The 23,680-nt window shown below is 46.1% G+C and overlaps 1 protein-coding gene across 3 annotated transcripts; it reads right to left on the reverse strand.

Moving 5' to 3' along the window:
• Nucleotides 1-4,673: 4,673 nt before the first annotated feature.
• Nucleotides 4,674-22,860, reverse strand: PPIH (peptidylprolyl isomerase H). 3 transcript variants are annotated; one of them, XM_025983680.2, is made up of 10 exons: nt 22,713-22,860; nt 22,420-22,484; nt 22,147-22,170; nt 21,826-21,870; nt 20,865-20,907; nt 16,989-17,081; nt 13,433-13,520; nt 12,908-12,948; nt 12,045-12,136; nt 4,674-4,846 (listed from the first exon to the last, which is right to left on the reverse strand). In XM_025983680.2, exons 1-9 carry the CDS (start codon nt 22,776-22,778, stop codon nt 12,068-12,070), a joined length of 534 nt encoding a protein of 177 aa, XP_025839465.1. In that variant the 5' UTR covers nt 22,779-22,860; the 3' UTR covers nt 4,674-4,846; nt 12,045-12,067. The 3 variants fall into 3 exon arrangements, with proteins under 3 accessions (XP_025839465.1, XP_025839464.1, XP_025839466.1); XM_025983679.2 differs by having other exon boundaries at nt 4,674-4,868; XM_025983681.2 differs by lacking the exon at nt 4,674-4,846 and adding an exon at nt 5,199-5,266.
• Nucleotides 22,861-23,680: the final 820 nt, after the last annotated feature.

Below are 23,680 nucleotides of genomic sequence, written 5' to 3' on the forward strand. Positions count from 1 at the left end.
GCGGCGCGGGCGGGCGGGCCCCACGTCCAGGGTTGGGTCCTGCCCGGGGGAAGGGCAGCGGCCAACGCCGGGGCCGGGATTACCTGGCCTGGCCCGGGGGCTCGGAAGGGGAGCCGGCGACACTTTGGCCCCGGGTGGAGGGGACGCCGCCTCTGCCCCGCCGATCCCTGGATGTGGTCCTTGTGACCTCGGGCCATCGCTGCGGATACAGCCGTCTTTTCTGCAGTGGCCGTGTGCGGTCTGCACAGCGAGGGCTTCGGGGACCGGCCTAAACGGCTGCATTCAAAGAGCGTCCGCTTGGGCGGAGCAGTCACCTTGGAGGGACCGTGCCGTCCGTCGGCCGCCCCCGCTCAGCATATTTGGGCGGGGGGCTGGGGGTGCTCCACGGCGACCTGCCTCCTGCACGATCGTACCTCTAAGAAGTGTGTCGTTAAGTATGCGCGTCTTTCTGTATTGGCCACAAACCAGATTCCACTTTAGCTCACGTTTATTGAGCAAGCTGGCCATTTTCCTTGCATTCTGTCCGTGCAGCAGCCGTGTGAAATGGGGACTACGGTCCTCATCGTACAAACCATTTCTGAGGCTGCCACCTGATGTAGCCCAAGTACCCCCCCCCCCCCCCTTCATTCGTTCTTAATGCTAAGGGTTCTCCTGTGGGCCCTGACGCGCTAGCTCGAAACTCCAAGTCTCTGCCCTAAATTCCGTCTAGGGATGCAGGCAGACGTTTAAACACAGGAGTTTCAGTCTTGAGGATGAAGGCAGAAATTTAAACTCCCACAAACACTCTTACAGCTTCGCAAAAGCACAAAGCATTTTGGGAGTGGAGGTGGGAAGAAGGTGGGAGTGCCGACTCCAGGCACGAGGAGGTTTATGCAAAAGCCTGGAGGCAAGACGACGGGGAGGGCCTGGGGGAAATGGAAGGCAAGTAGTCGGGGTAAGGCTAGAATGAAGACCTTGGGTTATAGAGGTAGGCTGGTTCCAATTAGGAACATTTTTATTTGAAATTATCCTAAGGGCAATGGTGAGAAGGGTAATTTTAGAATTTTAAGTAGGGAGTGGCAAGATTTTTAAAAAATGGCTACTGGGTGGAAAAGGGATTGTAGAGGGACAAGATGGAAGGAAGGAGGCAGCAAGCTGGGGCAGGATGATGGAGGCTTGTCCATTCCACCTCCTAAAGATCTCTAAATGCCAAACCAGATCTCTCATTCCTCCTGCCCTGACACTAGTGCAGGCAATCGTCTCTTGCTTACAGCAGGAATAGGCAAACTTTCTCAGAGAGCAAACAATTTAGGTTTTGCAGGCCAGATGATTGTGTCTCAACTGCTCAACTTTAGAGCCTGAAAGCAGCCAATCAATAAACAAGTGCACCTGTGTTCCAAAAACCGCAGTGTTGTGGACACTGAAATTTGAATTTCATATTTTTTTTTACATATCACAAAATCTTTTGTTTCAACTATTTAGACACTAAAAAAACATTCTTATTCTTAGCTTAGGAGCCACTGATAAACAGGGAGTGCCGTCTGACCTGCCAACCACAGTCTGCTGACCCCTCACTTTAGAGCACTACTGTGCCCCCCCACCCCTGGCCAGTCTCTACCTCTTTCTTACTCTAATATCCTCCACCGCAACATCAAGAGCATTCTGAAAACATCTATCTGATCATGAGAGTTCTACTTGAAATCTTTCAGTGACTACTACCACTCTTAGATTTGTCCAAATATCTTATTGTGATTTACAGGACTCTGAAGGACTTCTCCAAACTGACCTCTGACACTTCTTTTCACATTTCCTTGTTCAACCTTCCAGGTGATCTTTTAGCCATCGCCTCCTGTGAGTTATCACATACTATTCCCTCTACGTAGAACTCTCTTCCTTTCTCTCTTCTTCTCTTTTGCCTGCTTAACTCTTCATCCTTTGGGTCTTTCCTCAGATGTTATTCATTAGGAGACCCCCCTATCCTAACACACTGTCGCACTATTTAAATCTTCCTCTCCTCAGACTGAGTTCCTGAAACATCTGGACTAGTACCTGACACCCAGCATCTTAGTAAGTTTGTTCTATAAATAACGTGGTGTGGAAAATGGACTGGAGGAGGTACTGGCAAGCGGAGAGGTCATCTGGGCAGCTGCACCAGTAATCCGGGTGAAAAAGGCTTGTGGCAATTATGTGTATGGACAGAATAGGTGGATTCTGGAGCTGCTATTCATCTGTTCCAACTCCACATAACTTTTGACTGTTAAAAAGAAAATGCTTCCTCAGAGGCAGTTCTTCCAACACTGGGGACATTTAAAAGTGTGCCCTATAGGTTTGCGACCTTTCTTCCAAAGTAGAGTTACAAAGACAGAACAATGGGAGCAGGGGATCCCTGGGTGGCTCAGTGGTTTAGCACCTGCCTTTGGCCCAGGGCATGATCCTGGTGTCCCGGGATCGAGTCCCACATCGGGCTCTCTGCATGGAGCCTGCTTCTCCCTCTGCCTGTGTCTCTGCCTCTATCATGAATAAATAAATAAAACCTTAAAAAAAAAAAAAAAAAAAAGAACAACGGGAGCAGCACCTCTGTGAATAAATGAGCAATATTCCCTCTGTAACTGCTTTGAAGGGATGGCTTCTCAAACAGCAATATCAATTCTGTAAGATTTGTCTTTAAAATGTTACTTAAAAGTATCATTACTTATCCACACTAAGCCCTCTCTTCATGCTCAATGAGTATAAAGATGAGTTACTTAAGAAACTAGTTTCCTTGTAGCCACCTCCATAGCCGCAGAGATGATACTGATGCCCTAGAGGATAAATAGTTCATGTCAAAATTCAACCCCTGCTCCAAGGTGGGAGCTTTCTGTTCCAAAGTTTGCTAGCCCCTTGCTAGTACACTGCCCAGCATGGTGACCAGTTTGGACAACTTCAGTGCCACCCTTAAGTGATAGGAAAGGCAAAGAGATTCATTCCAAGAATCTCCATTGCAAAATAATGTTCACCCTGTCTTCCATCTCTAACAGAGTCTGGCCCAAGAACATAGTTCCTCTCCCTAGAAAGCCCTCAATCTGTCCATAATTAACTCAAATGTTACCTCTTCCTTTCATGCTACTCCTCTACCCCCCACCCCTACAGCATACCATTGTACATACCACCCACACAACAGGTATTCCTTGAGCACGTACTAGATACTAGATACCTTTCTAGGTGCAGGGGACATAGCAACAAAACAACACAACACACCCATATTTCCTGGTTCACATTCTAATACCACACTGAATTGAAATGTGCCTAACTCCTGCCACAAGCATGGGCCACATCCTACTCATCTTGCAACTCCTGTGCCCAGGACAGAGACTGGCCTAGAATGCAGATGCCAAAAGTAACTGGATTCAACTGAATGACCCATCACAAGAACATCAACTCAGGATCTCAGCTGCTGATCCTTCTTCCTCTTTCTCTAATTCCACCTTGTCTGGTTAAAGAACTCTCCACCATTAGGTCGTCCTTTCTTCACTTTGTCACCTGAACCCTGTCTACTTAGCTATAGAGAGTTGCAAATATCTATACTGTAGGGCCTTTGTATAGCTCACCAGCTCCCTGTACCCCAATACACTGAAATGGCACTTTTAAACAGGTTCTCTTCTGTCACAGAATTCAGCTCTGCGCTACCTCTGCCACTGCCAGGAGTTGTGAGTCATCCCTGTCCATGAGCCAAGAGAGATGGCAAGAAACGGCTTCATGAAAGGAACACCATAGAGCTTTTTTTTTTTTTCTTAAAGATTTATTTATTTATTCATGAGAGACACAGAGAGAAGGGTGGGGGGGAGCAGAGACACAGGCAGAGGGAGAAGCAGGCTCCATGCGGGGAGCCCGATGTGGGACTCGATCCAGGATTCCAGGATCACGCTCTGAGTCAAAGGCAGACGCTCAACCACTGAGCCACCCTGGTGTCCCACCATGGAACTTTTTTTTTTACCCCTTGAACATTATGCTCAGTGGGGTCTTTCCATGTTGGGCCATGTCCTTTCAGGATAAGCATTTTCCAAGGCAGTTACCTTCATATCCATGTTCTTATTTGACTCTTTCAACAATGCTATGAGGTAGATAGGTGTTATTATCCCCATTTTACAGATGAGAAGACTGAGGTTCTGAAAGGGGAAGAGAACTTCTCAAGACCTCTACTGTTTAAAAAATGACCCCAGGGGCACCTGGGTGGCTCAAGCCAGTAAGCATCTGCCTTCAGCTCAGGTCATGATCCCAGAGTCCTCTCCCCAGCTTGTGCTCTCTCAAATAAATAAAATCTTTAAAAAAAGACGTCAGATTAAAACTAAGATTTGAATAAATTATTCTCACTTCATCATGACTGAGACACATTCTACCAAATGGTCTCGGATCCAAAAATATCCCAAGTTAGTGACCCTTTTCCCACAGGCTCCAGAACCAACCAAACTGAACCTGGGAACATCCTTGGAATAAATTGTACTTATAGCCCTGGAGCTTTGCCTTCTTTGCCCAACCAGCTGGAACCAAAGAAGGGAGTGCTACAGTTGCTTGCAAGTCTGAGGCATCACCTAACCACAGGGACAGTTTGGCTCCGGTCCATGCTAGCCTCTGGCGAGAGCTAGTCCTTCTAGGTGAAGGTAAGGTGTGAGGAGACAGGTTAGGCTATCATTATAATCGGTTAAAAACAACACATATAACAAAACAAAACAAAACTTTATTTACAATCGAAAATGTAAACAGTCTTGGTTCTGAATCTGTGACACTTCCAAGGTCTCTTGATCAGAAAGGTCAGCAGCAGGCAGGGAAGCAAACACAGGGGCCAATCCAGATGATCTCCCTCAAAGCGCCACCCAGAGCAAGGGAAGGCCTACGGTGGCAGAGGTGGAGGTCTGTTAGGGATGGAAAAGAAGCAGCTCGGATGCAACTGAAGGGGACATTCCATGAGACACAACACTCCCAGCTCTTGTCTACACTCCTAACCTGCTTTTCCCCAAAGAGCAGAACTGGCCTGACTCGTGCCCACTGTCAGACCTTTGGTTCCTCATGATAAAGTTGAGAGTATATTACACAAGAACCAAAAAGAAAGAAACTAATATTTATGGCCATGCATATCACCTCATTTATTTACCCTTCACAAACTGTGCAGGATATGTTATCTGTAATCAAGCAGAAGAGGAAACTAGGGTCTCTCAGGGTTTAATGGTTTGACGGTGATGGGGCTTCTTGGTCTCCTTGGCTCCAAAGTCTGTGTGCTTTTTGCCAGACCTCGATGGCTCTCTGTGGAGCTCTAGAACAAAGAGCAATCCTTCGTCCTTGCAGGTTTTGGTCCCAGTGTCATAGAGAAAGTAAAGTCCACACCCTCTGTTTATGGCCTTGGTAGTTAGCTTTAAGAACAGAGTGAGTACACTCAGAAACTACCCTGTCTCCCTCCCCCTACATGTGGCCACACCCCTTCCCCTTCAGGGGACAGGGAGTCCTGGTGTCAGGCAGCGGCAGGCTCAGAAGTTTACCCGTAGGCCCCAAAGCAGAATGTATAAAACTGTGTACATGCACTTTGTCCGTCCCATGGTGCTCCAGGACCTAAGCTCTATTGTAGACCAGGTGCTGTGTGAGTCAGCGTGGTCCCTGCCTCAAGGAGTTCTGTCTAGAGAAGACCAGGCCAACAGGGGTAATGTGCCACGTTAGATGCCGTACGGAGATGGACCAAGTACTGTGCCAGTACCCAGGAAGGCACCGCTGCTGTGCCTAGACCGGAGAGATGGGAGGGACCAGGCTGGTTAGCCACATGCTCCTGGGAGCAGCTGCGAGGAACTAGGATCAGTTAAAACTCCGTATATACACAATTTTATTTCTATTATAAGATACACGCTCAATAAAGAAAGTTCAAGCATACACAGGACGATAGAAATGGGGGGAAAAAGACTCTTTGCCGTCTCTACACTACACAAGTAACTATTATTAACAGTTGGCTTAATTTCACTATAGTAATTCCTGAAACACTCAAATGTACTAAATCTTGACTTTGTCCCTTAACATTCCCTAGAAATGGGCAGCCCGGGTGGCTCAGCGCTTTAGCTTACCGCCTTCAGCCCAGGGCGTGATCCTGGAGACCCGGGATCCAGTCCCGCATCAGGCTCCCTGCATGGAGCCTGCTTCTCCCTCTGCCTGTGTCTGTCTCTCTCTCTGTGTCTCTCATGAATAAATAAAATCTTAAAAATAAATAAATAAAAAGGAAGAGTAAATGATACTCTTTAATAACCAAAAAAAGATTCCCTAGAAATCTGTCCCCCCCCACTCAGATCTACCTTTCTTTTTCAGGCTACATGGTATTTCACTGATTGGTGTAGCTCAGTGTGAGACCTGATCCCTGTGATCACTACCCGGAGCTGTGCCTTTGTACTGGATTGGACTGGAATGAAGCCATTCTCCCTCCCTCTCCTTTTGGCTGGCAAGGCTTCTGTCTTTCAGGGCAGGCGACAACAGTGTCACACACCCAGCAGGCATGCAAATATTTGCTGTCAAATCTCTGGTGCTTCCTAGACCTGTATTTTCATGGGGAACCTTTTCTCTGGCCCGGACTTCTGCAGTGGACACCTCACCGACCTCAGCTTCTCCTACACGTTGCTGCCAGAATCATCATTGGAACAAGAAAATTCAATCACAATGTCCTGCTCAGAATCTTCCAGTGGCTCCTGTTGGCCTGGTTCTTTTTGGAGGGCCAGGCAAGGCTCCTTTCTGACAATGCCCAGAGTACAATGGACTCTCACCCCAGGAGGGAACAAATGTGCATACTGCCTGAAGCCCTCTCAGGATAACATGAGTATCTCAGCGTGCCCTGATCTCACAACTGGCCCTGGCCTTCTCCAGCCCTACCCCTTACCTTTTGCTTTAAACACCTTCCTGCTTTGGCCATATGAATTAGGTGCAGTTTCCCTTACAATTCCTGCTGTTTCCTGCTTTTGTGCTTTCTTGCTCATGCTGTTCCCTCTGCCTGGAATGCCCTTCCGTTTTAGCCACCTGAGAAGTTCTTTTCTTTCACCTACTCAGCCAGCCAGAGCAGCATCTCTCCTGTAGTCTCCCCAGACTGGTTCAGGCAGACATAGGCATTCCAGCTTTCCTTACTTTGTTCTGAAGCCTCTAGTCCAGTGCTCTTTGCACTATAATTGTCAGTTTCCCCAAGAGACTGTGAGTTCCTTAGGGACAGGAACTGGGCTTTTCAAATTTGCAGTCTCATATGCAGCATGGGGCCCATCTTAATCCATTAGTGCGTACTGTGGAAAGAATGAAGGACCAGTCCATGTGCCACCAACATGCCTCATCATCTTCCTCTACAGGAACATATCACATCTATGGGTAATCCCAGAATGGGGGACAAGTGTTTCCTAAAGCTCCACCATTCCAATAGCACCTTCACCACTGTTCTAGCCACCACCCACAGGTTAATTAACTTTTAATCTGATCACCATTTGAATTTGAATGATGCCACACTGTTAAAAGGTACTCATCACAGCACCACCTAAAGCAGCGTTACCCATATTCCTCTAAGAAGCACCTGAAATGCTTGTTACAAACATAGCGTCCTGGATCCTACCTCACACTCACTCACTCAAACTCTCCAGAAAAGGGATCTGGGAATTAGTAGCGTTAACAGATGACCTCAAGTGATTCGATTCTTTAGGGAACTTGGGGACGGAAGAAAGCTATGTACTGCTTGCTACAGGTACCAGGTCTGGGGATAATTGGAAGAGCAGCAATCCAGACTAGCTGGACTGCCAGAGCTCTCAGCCACTCCCCTTTCCAAGAGACTCTCTAACCAGAGGCTCCAGACCAGTCCCCAAGTAGTCCTAAGTAGCAAAGAAACTGGCCTAGACTACAGCAGGAGAATCATGAGGGCCAAGGGTCACTTAGGTATACCTAATCAAATTCATCGTAAAAAGCTTTCACAGCACCCACGGAAATAAAACCATGGTTTCTATATATCTAGAGTTGTACAGAAAACTTCATGCTCACTAAAACCAAAGTCAGGACCTAAGGCAAAACACAGAAGTTCCAGAAGTGCTTCCTAGGGAGATACAGCTCATCAAGCCACTGGCACCATCTTCTATCTCCTTCCCATCTTCTTTTATTTCCAGTGCCTAGGCGCAAGGCCCCATATGCATGATTTGGTGATATCCTGATTTCAATGCAGTAGATTCCTGCCAGACCAGTGCCACCAAGAAAGGATCTCCTTCTGGGTCTTTTCTCATTGGAATATGGAGGCTTCTTAATTAAAAAGCAGGTTCTGTTATTCTACTATAGCCCTGCCACTCAAAGTCAGCATTAGCATCTCCTGAGTGCTGCTTAGAAATGCAAAATCTCTGGCCCTATCCAGACCCACTGAACCAGAACCAGCATTTTAACAAGATCTCCTGGTGATTCATAAGTACATTAAGGTTTGAGAAATACTGCCCAGTAGGGTTTGAAAACAGCATCTATATTAGCTGTCGACCATTATCCTGCCCCACACAACTGGAGGAATCTAAAACATTCCCATAGGAATTAGAGATGCTTGTAACTTTAGAGCTGGGAAGAAAAATGATGGGATGACAACTGTTCTCTAGGGAATTAATCTCCACTTTTCCTTTCTTCCAAATCACAGTACTGAGAAACCCAAAGTGGGGTCAGTACTGCCACCTAAATCCCTAACACCTTAAAGCTTATGATAAAGATTTTTGGTAAAGTTAAATCAGATAATTCAAGTTCTTAGCTCAGTATTTAGCACAAAAAGTATGCAATAAACGATAACTGCCATTATGATGTTGCCTCTAAGTATTAGCTATGAAAAGTTCAATTCTGAGCAAGTCAGGGGTAAGAAACTGAATTGGAGGTATCAGACTTATATTTAATTAAAATTAAATTAAAAATTCAGTCCTTCAGTCACATCAGCCACATATTTCAAGTGCTCAACTGTCACATGTGGCTGGAGCTGCATGATGGACAGCACAGATATAGAACATTTCTACCATCCCAGAAAGGAATTTCTATTGGACAGTTCTGGTCTAAGAAGCCTCTGGAACGTCAAATGGACCCTGTGGAATTTATTCTGCTTGGGTTGCAGGCCGAGAAGAGAGGCTTCCATGGGGGCAAAGGTTTACATACCCTTTGCTAATAAGAGATGAGGAGGGGAGGGTTGTGATTACCACCCTCAGAAATCAAGCCCCCAACAAGGATTTCTACGAACTTTCTATAAGGGACTCAGAAAAATAAAGAAAAGAAGCCCCAAGCAAAAATTTCTAAACTCCATATTCTTTTTATCTCTGTCCTCCGGTTTTCTGAACTCCATATTCTTTTTATCTCTGTCCTCCGGTAGTGATCAGTGGTCAATCCTTAGAAGGAAAAGGACCTAGTAGCTCAATTTAGGTTCAGCAAAGAACTAAGTGGGAGAAGGAGGGAAAAGCCAGACACTACTGAAGTAGAGCATGCTGAGCCCTAGGGACCCCTGGTACTGGCAGAAAAGAAACCTCAGGGTGTCAACTGTGCCTGAGAAGGGATCTTTTGCTGGACAAGAGAGAGGACCACGTTCAGCTTCTAGGAAACACTTGTGCATGCCTGCCTCAGCATTTGTGCACACCAGTTCCCTGCCTAAAATGCCTGACATTCTCCCTCTCTATTAACTCATGTAATAAATTTTTAATGAATGCCTGTAAGTGCCAGATGCTATAACACAAAATCACAGAGAGAGGTATGTACAGTTATTAAAATGGTCTGGCATTTGACTAGATCTCCACTGAGGAACAAAAGCAGAGAAAAGAAAAATAAATTCTAGGTAATTTTTTAAGTATGTAAATAAAACCATAGAAATATTAGAAATAATACAAAAGACATTATGATCTGAGATATTAAGGACCTTCCTAAACAAAACAAAACCACAAAAGCCGTAAGAGAAAAGACGGATAGTTTTGACCTCATCAAAACTTAGAACTTCTGCTTAACAAAGGTTATCACCAATGTTCAGAAAACCAACACATTGCTAGTTTTTGCTTAAAATACATTCTGGACAAAATAGTTATAACATATAAAATAGAGAACTAAGGTTCAGAATTTATAACTATTCAAATCATAAGAGAAGGGTAAAATATGCTATATGCTACAAACATAGAATATTGTCAGTTTTGTTTTAGTACTAAGTAGTTTTATGTGATGGGAGAGGAAAAGTCTTCAAGACATCTGCCAAATGGAAAACAAGTGATGAACAAAATAGTGTGACGAAATTTGGGAAAAACAAAACCTCCCAAAATAAGATAGGAACAAAAAAGGCCCTGAAGGACATACATCACACTGATAAAGCAGCTACCTCCTGGGACAGAAGTGGGATGGATGGGATGGGGGAGGAGAGATGACAAGGACTTGAACTGTTTTCTCAAGATTGTATTATGTTACATTTATTTATTTATTTATTTATTTATTTATTTATTTATTTATTCATTCATTCATTCATTCATTCATTTATATTTAATTTATTTATTCATGAGAGACAGAGAGAGAGAGAGGCAGAGGGCGAAGTAGGCTCCGTGCAGTGAGCCCAACGCGGGACTTGATCCTGGGTCCCCAGGATCACACCCTGGACTGAAGGTGGCACTAAACGACTGAGCAACCTGGGCTGCCCAACATTACTTTTATAATTAAAAATAAACAACCAAATGAAATATATGAATCTTCATTGAATCTTTTTTTTTTTTTAGAGCTATTAAAGTTACTATGTGGACAGCTGGGGAAGTTGGGACATGTATATTAAATAACATTACTGTGAAAAAAATATTACTGTGGTCAAATATGATGCTATTTTTAGGAGTTGTTTGCTGAAGTATTTAGGGGTAAAGTGTCAAGAAGTCTTCACCTTTCAGGATGCCTGGGGGCTCAGCAGTTGAGCCATCTGTCTTTGGCTCAGGGCGTGATCCCGGAATCTGGGATGAGTCCCACATCAGGATCCCTGCATGGAGCCTGCTTCTCTCTCTGCCTGTGTCTCTGCCTCTTTCTGTGTGTCTCTTATGAATAAGTAAATAAAATCTTTAAAAAAAAAAAGTCTTCACCTTTCAAATGGGAAAGAAAGGAAGGAAAACAATGGAAGGAATGAAGGTAGAAAGGACGGGAGGAAGTAGGGAAAGAAGGGGAGCAGGAGAGAGGAGAGGCAAGAAGGTAAAGAAAGAAAACAAGTTAAAGCAAAAATGGTAAGTGAGAATCTTAACCACTGGAATATCTGGGTGAAAGGCAGATAGATGGGTGTTCAGTGTATCATTCTCCCAACTTTTCTGCAGGTTTGAAAACGGAAGGAAGGAAGCAAAGCAAGGCAAAACACCACTACCCCACACCTAGCTGAAGTGATCAATGTCTCCCTTGAACTCTGATAACACTTAGCAATGTCACTCATATTACCAGTGATCACCTCGGACAATGTGTCTTACTCCCCATAAGCTCCTGAAAGACAGGCATTTTTCAGTTGTCATCCGGCAAAGAGCAGGCAGTGGCAAATATGGGTAGGAAGTGAGCCCACATGGGCTGAGAAGTATGTTGCATTCACTTATGAGGCTGGCAGATACAAAGTCAGGGCCTGGAAATGAGCATCAGTTCTGAGGAGAGGCGTGACAGCTGTGCTCCAGGCAGCCCAGGCTGCTCCCAGCAGGGAGTTGCTGGGGGGGAAGGTGGGGGGGAGGCGGGGGGGGGGGGGGGGGGGGAGGCAGGTCCTTCCAGCAGGAGCCCTGAATGGAAGGAACTACAGTCGGGCAGTGCTGTCGGAGACTGCCTACTGGTTCTGAGGTTGATACTTTGTAAACCACCAAGTGGTAGAAAAGTAAAAACACCCCAATAACCCTTTCTCTTTTGATCCTTACAATGAGCCCGAGATCGCTATTGTCCCCATTTGACAGATGAGGAAAACAGGCTCAGAAAGGAAGGTGATTTCCCCAAGGTCACAGAGACCGGAGACGGGCTCAATCTCATGTTCTCATGTTTCAAGTGTGAAGTTCCTTCCACTAGATCATGCTGTCTTCACTGGGGACTCCTAACCAGGAGGAGAAAGACACACGTACCTGATGGTCAGTCTTGCTCTGGACTACATCTCCCCACACTGTGAGATTACCACAGGTAGCTTGGGCTTATTGTTGGGGCCTGTGGGAACATTCTAGGAGAGAAAGCACAGTGGAGATTCACGTACTCAGACACAAGCTCACCAAACATTTACTGATGTCTGTCAGCCCCTGTGCTCTGGATTGAGAACTCAGGGACTGAAAGGATAACAATCCACATCCTAGCAGAAGGGTAAGGATAATCCAGATCAAAGAGAAAATGTACTACAGGTTAAAAAAAAAAAAAAAATCAAACCTATGATATGTAACAAGGCAATAAGTTATAAGACAGTTTATACAACAGGGCAGAGGAAGCAACCACTGCTTCGGCAGGTCAGGAAGGATTCACACCATAGGAGATATCTGAGCTGGGCCTAGAAGGAGGCAGTGGATCCAAAGAGGAGGAAAAGAAAGGAGAAGGGCATTCCAGTAGAGGAAACAGCATGAGCAAACGCTCAGGGGCAGAAAGGAGCCAGAGGCAGGAATGTGTATGGCACATTTAGAGAAGAGCTAGTAGCCTGAGGAGGCTGTAATATGGAGGCAGTAAAGGCAGAAGGGGCTGTGCAGAGGTGGCAGGAACCAGGTCATGAAGGATCTTGGATCCACTGTAGGATCTTATCAAGGAGGTGAAAGGGCTGTCAGAGGCCAAACTTCGGTGTGCACTAGAGATGCAAAGCTGCAGGCCGAAAACACAGGGAGGCAGGGGCCACGTACTCCTCCCTCTTCCTGAGGGAGCCCACGTAACTGGAGGTGGTCAGGCCCGGGCCTCACACACTTGGCTCCTAGACCAGAACGGACGAGATACAGGAAATCAGAACATGACTCACCTCAATCTTTCGCATCACTAGAAGTCCGTCAATGATCTTTCCTGTAGGAAGAATAAGAGCTAGACTTTATTATTCTCATTTGCGTAGCACTTTCCAGCTTCTGATACCCACTGTTAGCCATCATCTCATTTGACCCTCCTCCTACCATCAGAAAATTGGGACCTGATGGAAGTGAAATGATTTGCCCAAGGTCACAGGTAAGAGGTTACAGAGCGCTAGGTCTGAGCGACTGCAAAGCCCTACCATACCATGCTGCCTCTGCATGGCGTTTCTTCAGTGATACCATCTGGGTTTCCCTCCCAGACACACAGATCAGCCAAGTGGTCACACACTCTATCACACAGCCCTTCCGCCCTTCCCTTTAGTGCTCCAAGCACATGTCCTCCCCACCTCCCACCACCTCCACCTTCCCAGACCAGTTATATCAGCTGAACCCTCTTGGGCCTAGAGCCTGGGGACTGGCTCCTTTGGAAGTCCCACTCTGTGTGAATGGGGCCTGGACTCTGGGATAGGAATAGCACTCACCAAACACTACGTGCTTCCCATCCAGCCAATCACATTTAGAACAGGTGATGAAGAACTGGCAGCCATTTGTACTGGGACCACTGTTTGCCTGACAGAAACCAAGTACAACTCCAGTGAGTTTTCCCAGCCATGCTAGCCAAAGGATAAGATTCTCAAAAGAGCCTGTAGCCTTGATTCCTTTTTTTCAGCAAACCTTACTGAATATCTACCATAAGCCAGGTCTCCGGAGCTAGGATCCAAGGACATAAACAGAATACATAATCACTGCCCTCAAGGAGCTAGATCCTTGAATCAAGGCACAGTTCTCCTGCAGTGTGAATTTTTAAAGTGGGAACAACTGTTCATGGGACCTGATTTGCTGTATTTAATACAATACTGGTTATACCTGGATTATAGTTACAAATTAGATACCACTGAGAAAAAGCCTGTTGCCTATGCCATAAGCTCTTTTGTCTGAATAGCTTTGTACTGCACCGTGACAACGGTAATAAATGCCTTTAAGAAAGTGCAAGAAATTGCTAAGCTAGTGCCATGCTAGAAAAAGACTACATTTAATCAATGATGTTTGCTTTCTACAGCTACACCCAAAATCCTTATTGAATTTTACAGGAGCAAAAATTTTTTAAATTGAGAATCTGAAAGTCTCTACCTGTATCCTCCCTTGAAAATTATTTCTATATCATTACATTTCATAATGTGTTATAAAAGAAGAGGCTATTATTACATACGATGCAGAGGGATAATTTCTAGGGTGATATTTGACTTTCTAAGGAAGTGTACTTTTGTACTTTACATGCTAGTATCCCAGAACTGCCTTTAATACACTAAATTCAGGCTTTTGTACATCGACAAGTTACCTTTCAGTAGCACTGCCTTGCAACAAGGTCTATGTGAACATTTTATTGGATACTTCCTTTGTTTTGGAAAAAAGGAGTAGAAAGTGGAAAACAGAGTACTATTAAAAGCACAAGTCTCGTAAGATTAACATGACCGAGACAGGACTGGAAATTATGACATAGGCCACTAGCAGTAATTGGATGCTGCGTGAATTTAAATTGGTTAATTCTGTGCTCAGCTGTGCAGGGATAAAAGTGTGTATGAAATACATTCATGACACTGTCTAGGGGAACGTGCTCACTACCTCACTGAGGATTTTTAGTTATACTTAGAAATGCCCCACATAAGATGAGGCTACTTTTGGGTTTTCTGCGTGTATTTAGAACAGCTCATTGCACGAAAGCAAGGGAATGCCTAAGCCAGTCAGAGAGGGCACACATTGTGCAATGAGGGACAGACTTCTCAGGGCTCCCAAATCTCTGCTTCCTCCTTTCCACCTAACAAGCAACCAGTCAATCAATCTACCTTGCTGCTTGGCGTATGAACATTTATTAGCAAACAAACCAGAGAACCATCATATACATTTTTATAGCTCAGGAGACGCTCTCTGTCCTCAGCCACTCATTAATTAATTCTCAGGCAGGTCAGCTTACTGCTTTCGAGAATAAGCTCTAGAGCCAGATGATGACCTAGTTGGAATCCCAGCTCCACCACAGACTGTGCGACCTTAGTTTAGTCACATACCCTCTCTGGGCCTCGGGGTTCTCATTTATACCTATCTCAAAGGGATGCTGAGAGTATTAAAATGAATTAATGCAAATACAGTGCTTTTTGAGCAATTGGCCAATAAATGTTAGCCATCATGCTGATCTTTTGGTCATTCATCGGTATCTGCTCCACGCCTTTCTGTCTCAAGTAGTAGGGCTTTAAGACCACTGAGGCCCAGTCCCTGCCCTTAAGGAACTTACGATTTAGAGGAGGATGGAAACATAAACAGTTCTGCACATGATTTGTGATAGCACAACTTCACCAGTGTCAGCTTGAGGGAGCAGACACTGTTTCCTTCCATTTTTCTGACTCCTCCATAGATGCTAACATAGGGGCATGCCCGTAGAGGGTTCCAGCCCTCCTAGCAAAGATCCAGGCCCACCTAAGCATCTCCTGCAGCATTTACCCGTGATTACCCAGCCTGGCTTTCCAAAAATGGGGTTTGCACAGTTTGCTGGTCTGGTCTTGCCCAATTCTCATGACAGCATCCTGACTAGCTTCCCTGCGCTCACCTCCATATTCCCATCTGCCACTCACCCCGCAGCCAGGAGCTTCATCCTAAATCACAAAGTTTATTGACCCTGCTCAAAAAAGTGTATGGCTCTCCATAACCTATGCAAGAAACTCCACACACTTCATCTTTACTTTCATTTAAAACCCTTAAGGAGCTAGACCCACCTGCCTCTCCAGGGGTCTCTACTGGCCCTTCCCTCTCCCATTCATAAGAGATGTTCTCATCCTTCCTCACCTTCAGCCTCTTGACTGCCACCCTGCTATTTCACACCACCCTCCTCTGAAGCCTGACCCCTGAAGTACTTACTCTCATGCTGCGGGGCCCTCCCAGTACTTTTACATACCCGGAGGAGCCCTTATCTCAACAGGCAGTAGTGTGAATTATACTACACTGGGCTTGTCATTTTGCATGAGTGATTCCCCCATTAGATGTTAAGTGTCAGAAGGGCAGGGATCAGGTCTGTACCGGAGTACTGTACACCTGTCTGAAACAGACTGGGTGTCAGAAAACCTTCACTTGATGAATGCCTGCCTAAATAAGTGGAAGGTTATGCAAGTCAGCACAGAGCGGGTGCCTGGAAATACTAGATCAGGGAGAGCAAGACTAGAGACACTGCCAGGGAAATGGGTGATGAGGGAAAGCAGGGAGGGGATTCAAGAATGAAAGGAATGCAAGGTGGGATGAGTAAGGAAAAATTAGGACAGGATGAGTAAGAGGAAGACGAGGGAGTGAACATGCAGCAGAGTGAGCACGAGTGGGATAGATGAGGCAGGGAGCTGAGAAAGGGGAGGGAGAAATGGGAGGGGGTAGGAAAGGGTGCTCAGGGACCAGGAGTGGTCAGTGAGCCCAGAGGAGGACCAGCCAGGAGGTGGCATGAGTGGGAAGGTGCCTTGGGAATCCTGGTGGGTGGTGTGCCAAGTGCATGGATGTTGGGCCTAAAAGCAGAACTGGCTGTGTTCTGAGCAACAGGGTTGGATGCCAAGCTGCATATCCTGGCTAAGACAAAGGTAAGAAAACACACATCAGAGTTCAATTTTGGTTTCCCAGATTGCTAGGGGGCCCAGCTGAACAAAACCAAAGCCAACTGGGAAAGGAGGTGAAGCAGAGGTGAGTCCTGGGACAAGCAAGAGAAGAGTTTGCTTTGATCCTAAGAGACATCACTGGGCTCAAAAGGGGCCCAGAAATCTGCTGCATACAAATCTAATCCAAAGCCTTGACTGGTTGGGCAGCCTGGGTGGGTCAGGAGTTTAGTGCCGCCTCCAGCCCAGGGCCTGATCCTGGAGACCCAGGATCAAGTCCCACATCAGGCTCCCTGCATGGAGTCAGCTGCTCCCTCTGCCTGTCTCTGCCTCTCTCTCTCTGTGGGTCTCTCATGAATAAGTAAATAAAAATCTTAAAAAAACAAAAAACAAAAAACCTTGACTGGACCTCACTTACCATGGAAAGCAGGCCTGGAGCTGAGTGTCTAAGTTTAAAATTTTCATCTGCAAATGGCCCCCGGTAAATACTGGCAACTCCAGTACCATCTCCCTGAGCAGAGAGAAAGGAAGTGTTAGCAAGTTTTGAGTGTTGGGCATCCCCTGAAGCCCAAAGGAGGAATGCTGCTGCACCACAGCAACACTCTTCAGGTATACTCTTCCTCTTGAAGGTCCCTTTGAGAACCACACCTCTTTGACCCCATTGTACAATCAAAGCCACCCCCATACAAGGCACCTGCAGCCCACAGACTGGCCAGGGCACTGCACAGATTGGGTCCGACAGGTCACAGCTAGACTTCTAAAAGCTCGGTTTAGACAGAGGCAAAGTAGGGAACAATAGTACAACCATCATGTACATAATCCTTGCCACTCCTGAAGACTCTTGTGCCTGGAGTCAAATAAAATTACCCACTTAACTGACCACTATCCCTACCTCCCCAACCTATGCAAGTGGGTGGGTTCTTGGAAGTCTAGTCTATACAGATACTACTACCCTCCGGATCAGAGCTGATTGGTCCAGGGGAGGATGCCCAAACAATGCAGGACCAACTAAAGTTCCTTCTCTGGGAATCGGGAAAGAAGACTGATGCTTCCCTTCAAGGTTGAATTTATCATGTAAACCTGGAAGCTAGCAGTGACCATCTTCTGTAAAGCGGACTAGAGAACAGAAAGAGAAGGCAACATACAGGTACAGAGAGCACTGGAGAAACAGAAATAAAAGGAGTGCCTCAGTTCCATATGGCTTTCCAGTTTTTAGACCTGTTTCTTCCTTTGGGTTTCATGAAACACCTTATCATAAATCCCCAATTTCTGCTTAAACTAGTTTTATTAGCATTATCTCTTTGCTCTTTCAGTAATCACACAGAATAAGCACTAACATCTTCCTCATTTTTCAGCGGAGTCGACTTAAATCAGGGTAATAAAGCAACTAGACCACAGTCATATTTGCAGTACCTTAAGCAGAATCCCTGGGGTCTAAAGGTAATATTGAGAAGGTGCCAAAGACCAATCTCTTCCAGCCAGTAAGGAAAAAGAATATTGGGAGCATGGCAGAAAGGGAAAGCACTGACCTAGGGCAGAATCAAGGGGCCCTTATTGAGGCAAAGATTACCAAAGGGGATTAACATAAGCCAGAGACGGAAAAAAGCTGTCAAAATCGAACCTTTATCTGGTTAAAAATTACTAAAACCAAGCTCTGTGTAGTGGAAAGATCTGGATGTGAGTTCCAGATCAATCCTTTATGAGCTGGGAAAGTCACTTCATATCACTGAGCATCACTTCTCTCAACTATCAAGTGAAGATGAAATCACCTGCTCTCTACACTGCTGCCATGAGGATCCAATCAGAAGAGACCCTGCAATTGACACAGCACTATATAAATGTGAGCTATTATACCTTTAACTCCTACATATATACAGAAGAGAAAAACCAGTTCACTTCCAATTTCCCAATAAACCTGGGGGACAGACCATTGCCCACATCCTTCTCTACAATTATGCGATCTATTGCTCTCCAGGAGCCAGAGTAGGGAAAATAACAAAAATTAATTCTCAGGGGATCCCTGGGTGGCTCAGCAGTTTGGCGCCTGCCTTTGGTCAAGGGTGCGATCCTGGAGTCCCGGGATGGAGTCCCACGTCGGGCTCCCGGCATGGAGTCTGCCTCTCTCTCTCTCTCTGTCTCTCATAAATAAATAAATGTTTAAAAAAAAAATTCTCAGAACAAACAATAGGCAGTGCCTTAAAATTTAAATAGATACATATTAAAAAAAAAAAAGCTAACAAATTTTTAACAATTGTAGATTGATCAAATAAATTTGTTATCTATTCATAATGGGATATTACATAGCTATTATAACGTGACTTAATGACAGAAAAATGTAGACAATTATTAAGCATAAAAAAATTAAAATGTATACATGATCTTAAGTCTGCTAAAGATTATATTTGAGATACATACATATGTAACAATAAGACTGGCAGCTATAAACTAAAATGCCAAGAATATATTCCTTGAAAAGCAAGACTCCTTGAGAGATGATTTTATTTTTTGCACTTCTGTAACCAAAAAATAATTATTAAAACAAATACATATTCTTGGTCCAACTCTAAAAGGTCTCAAATCCTACTTCTGCTTCTTGCTCATTCTATTTTTTCTTTCCTAAGAGTGGCACCAAACAACTGTTTCTTGACACTCAGCCTTCTGGCTGACCGACTATATTGTCTGATCCTGGAGCTATTGGCAAGTGACTGGATGTGCCTGGCAATGACCAGTAAGAAGCTGGTCTTGCTCCTGTTAAGACAATACAGCAACACAGGAGCCTTTGGGAAGGAAGGAAGGAAGGAGAAAGAGAGAGAGAGAGAGACAGAGAGAGAGAGAAAGAAAGAAAGAAAGAAAGAAAGAAAGAAAGAAAGAAAGAAAGATGAAAAGGAAGAAAAGAGGAAGAAAGGGCAGAGAATAGATTCTTAGCCCCTCTTACCAGGTACCACAAAGTATACAGTTGTCCAGGCCCTACTACCATCAGTGGAAGCCAGGGGTTGCAAACTTGCCCTCCAGGGGCAAGTGACATAAGTAAGGGAAGCAGGTGGTAGTGACTGAGGTGAAATGGCAAGGACAGACCCTGATTAAAGGAACAGTTATTTGATTCCAAACCATTGCTGCTACATGAGAAACACAGGCCAAGTGCACACCTGTTTTCCATTCTTTAAAGAGGAAACAAAACTCTGGAATTTTCTGGTGAAATGTCCCAGTTTTACAACATCACACACATGAAACAACGTGTATCTAAAAGTCTGGTTCAGCCTAAAATCTGCCACTTTGTAACCTTTTCTAGACAGGAAGGAAGTCTTTAAAAATTCCTCAAAGTTTAACTAAATAAATATAGATAAGAAGGAGAAAGACATCTCCCAAGACTCAAGAAAATAGCAACATGACTAACCAAATGATATTAATAAGACCACAGACATGCACACAAGTGGTTGGTTAAGAACAAAAGTAGAGGGATCCCTGGGTGGCGTAGCGGTTTGGCGCCTGCCTTTGGCCCAGGGAGCGATCCTGGAGACCCGGGATCGAATCCCACGTCGGGCTTCCGGTGCATGGAGCCTGCTTCTCCCTCTGCCTAAGTCTTTGCCTCTCTCTCTCTCTATGACTATCATAAATAAATAAAAATTAAAAAAAAAAAAAAGAACAAAAGTAGATTTAAGAAGAAGAGATACGGTTTATTCAGCACCTTCCAGAGTCAGAGGAAGGCGAAGAGGCTTGGTATGAGAGACACATACAGTCTAGTCACAAGAAAGTCCATTAATCGCAGCAAAGAGCCATTCTACTGGGCCCCGTTAGTAAATAGAGGAAACATCCTTCCAGAATGATCTACCTCTGTTGCTCTGATTCTTTGCCCACTAAATCGGTTTCTGATGAAAAACTCAGCTTTCCAGGCATGTGGAAACAGGACATAGCATTTAGCTCACTGAAAGAGAACTTACTGCCATTTAGAAAACAAAACAAAACAAAACAATTGCATCTGATTTCTATCCAAGTTTCATGTGACTAACTAGTTTGCATCTCTCATGGATCATCTATAGGCATGCTGGGAAAGTTAGCTTCTGGCCCTAAAAGTCTGATTTGGAAGTCAGTGACTCAATCAGGGTGCTGATGTCTGTCACCTAATGGTATAAAGCCAGCAACTCTAAAGGACATTCCTGTCACCCCTCTTCCTCATCAAACTTGGTTATTGTTTCAAGCCTCAGGACTGGACTCCGTAGCAAAAAAAATAGTAGCAACAGCAGTAATAAAAACCAATATTCCTACAGGTCTTTATTAGCAAAGAAATAATACTTACATTAACAAAATCCCCACCCTGGATCATGAAATCTTTTATGACCCTGAAACAGAGAATAAAGGATCCTGAGAGAAGTTCTGTCATTTAGAAAAACATTGACGTACTCATTATACTTTAGATTAACACTGATTTAAAAATAAAACGTTTTTTAAACTTTGGTTTTTTTTTTAAGACTTTATTTATTTTATTTATTTATTTATTTATTTATTTATTTATTTATTTATTTATGAGACAGAGAGAGAGGTGGGGGGGGGGGGGCAGAGACACAGGCAGAGGGAGAAGCAGGCTCCATGCAGGGAGCCTGCCGTGGGATCCCGAGTCTCCAGGGTCACGCCCTGGGCTGAAGGCGGCTCTAAACCGCTGAGCCACGCGGGCTGCCTCCTTTTTAAAGAATGTTCTGCTCTAAAAAAAAAAAAAAAAAAAAAATGTTCTGCTCTTACTGGCTTTAGCTAATAAGAATCCATCCCTGGGGGTCTGGGGATGGGGGAGAGGATGCTGGGAACACTGTTAATTGTAACCTTGCACCTACTGTTAATACCTTGGCATTTCTGCTGAATTCAGTTGGCAAAGTTCTGGCGCTAAACCGCTGAGCCACCCAGGGATCCCTTGGTTTTTAATAAGCCTTCAAATCTATTGTTGAGTTCACAAAAAACATTCCTTCTCAAGATCTAGGAAATACCCTATGGTTTTAGTTCCCTCTAAAGAAATGAATCTTACTTTCTAAAGAAAGTAAGAAATTACAGGGCAGCCCGGGTGGCTCAGTGGTTTCGTGCCTGCCTTCGGCCCAGGGTGTGATCCTGGAGACCCCGGATCATGTCCCAAGACGGGCTCCCTGCAGGGAACCTGCTTCTCCCTGTGTCTCTCATGAATAAATAAATAAAATCTTAAAAAAAAAAAAGTAAGAAATTACTTTTTTAGAAAGTAATTCTAAAAGCCCTCAGGATGGTTTGCCAAGCCTTACCTGTGGAAGGTGCTCCCTTTGTATCCTATCGGAACCCCATCTTTTCTATAACCAAAAAGAAAGAGACTTGGAATGACGACAAGTAATGACAGGTCTTCCCAGCTCCCACACACTCGAGCCAAGAGACTCCCTAAAGGTGGTAGGGAGGAGAGAGATAAAGGAGGCAAATGAACTGAAGACAGACCCTTGGGGTATTAACCTTCTACTACCGGCACCAGCAATCATTCAAGGCCTACGGGTGTGGTTCCCCAAAACCCCACTGCGGCCCCGGGACACCCTTCAGGAGCGAGCAGACGAGTCAACCACGTCTGAGAGACTGACCTGAATTCTCCAGTGCAGAACTGCCTGAAAGGGAAAAGGGGATGCTTCAGTCTCGGTGACCCCACAGCGGGGGGCGCGCCTGGCGCAGAGGGGCGGGGAGGGGAGCGCGGCCTGAGCCCCCCGCGGGCCCGCCGGCCTCGACACCCAGAATTACGATGAACTGAGATGGGAAGGGTAAAAACGGGGGCAATTCGGAGCTCCGATCTCAAGGGCGGGGAGCGGGCCGGCACGCAGGCCCGGTCCGGCTCCCGGTTCCGATGAGCATCCCCTTACCTAAAATTCTCGGCCGTCTTCGGCACAACGTCTGCAAAGAGCTCGATCTTCATGCGGCCGACCTCCTGCAGGCGGCGGGACACGGTCAGAAGGCCTCAGCGAGCAGGAATTCGGAGGGGCGACCCGGTCCCCTCCGCCCCCCGGCGGGGCGCTGGGATGCGCGAGACGACTCCTCTCCCTCCCGAGCCCCCCGCCCCGCAGGTCGGTAGGTCCCGGTCCAGCTTCGCCTCTGGCTTCCCGAGTCCGCTACCCCCGGGTGCGGGAAACCCTCCCGGCCGGGCCTGGAACCTCACCTGGCCGCCGATGCTGACATCAAAGAACACCACGGGATTGACGGGGCTTGAATTTGCCACCGCCATGGCTCCGACCCGGAAGCAGTAGCCGCAGGCAGCGGTTCTGGCGAACCCGAGCTCCGATTTCCGGGGCTGCTACTCGCCGGCGCAGGCGCAGGCAGAGCCACCCGAGGCCAGGCCCCGCCCCCCGGAAGTCCCGCCCCGCTGCGGAGCGCTCCCGGCCTCCGGCGCCGAAACTGGGTGTCGCGGAAGTGGGCGGGGCCAGGGCCTCCGAGCCGACGTACACGCCGCGTCTTTCCCTCTCCGCTCAGTGTGCGCCGCGGCGGCGCGGGAGGCGGTGGGTTCTGGGTGCTGGATGCTGAGCGCTCGGGTTAAGCCGGAACCGGAGTTGTGGTTCTGCTCCCGAGCTGCCCCTCTTGTCACCTACCGTTCATTCCTGCTGGAGCTTTTATTTTTTTTCCCTCCTTTTAAAGATTTTACTTATTTAATCACGAGAGAGAGGCAGAGACACATGCAGAGGGAGCAGCAGGCTCCACGCAGGGAGCCCCACGTGGGACTCGATCCCGGGTCTCCAGGGTCACACCCTGGGCGGAAGGCAGGTGCTCAACCGCTGAGCCACCTGCCTGCAGCTAGAGCTTTTAAAATAAACCTGCTTATAGATCATCCCTGGCCTCCCATCCTTAGGGAAAAAACCCAATCCTTACATACAAAGGCCTACATTCCATGGTCTGGTGGCGCATACCTGGCCTCATCCTGTTTCAGGCTCCCTTAGGATCCTGCGGCCTTTTCCTCGAGGTCATGGAGATTGATACTCTTGCGAGTCTTGGTCCTTAGCTGTTAAGTGTCGTTAATACTCTTCTGGATCTTAATGCAGGCAGGGAGTGCTCCCCGTAGCTCAGGTCTCAGCTCAGCAGTCACTCTTCCAGATGCATCACTGTTTTTCTCGTGCCACTCACCATCCAAAATTC

Source organism: Vulpes vulpes, chromosome 10, assembly GCF_048418805.1.
Source record: "Vulpes vulpes isolate BD-2025 chromosome 10, VulVul3, whole genome shotgun sequence".
NCBI classification, from domain to species: Eukaryota; Metazoa; Chordata; class Mammalia; order Carnivora; family Canidae; genus Vulpes; species Vulpes vulpes.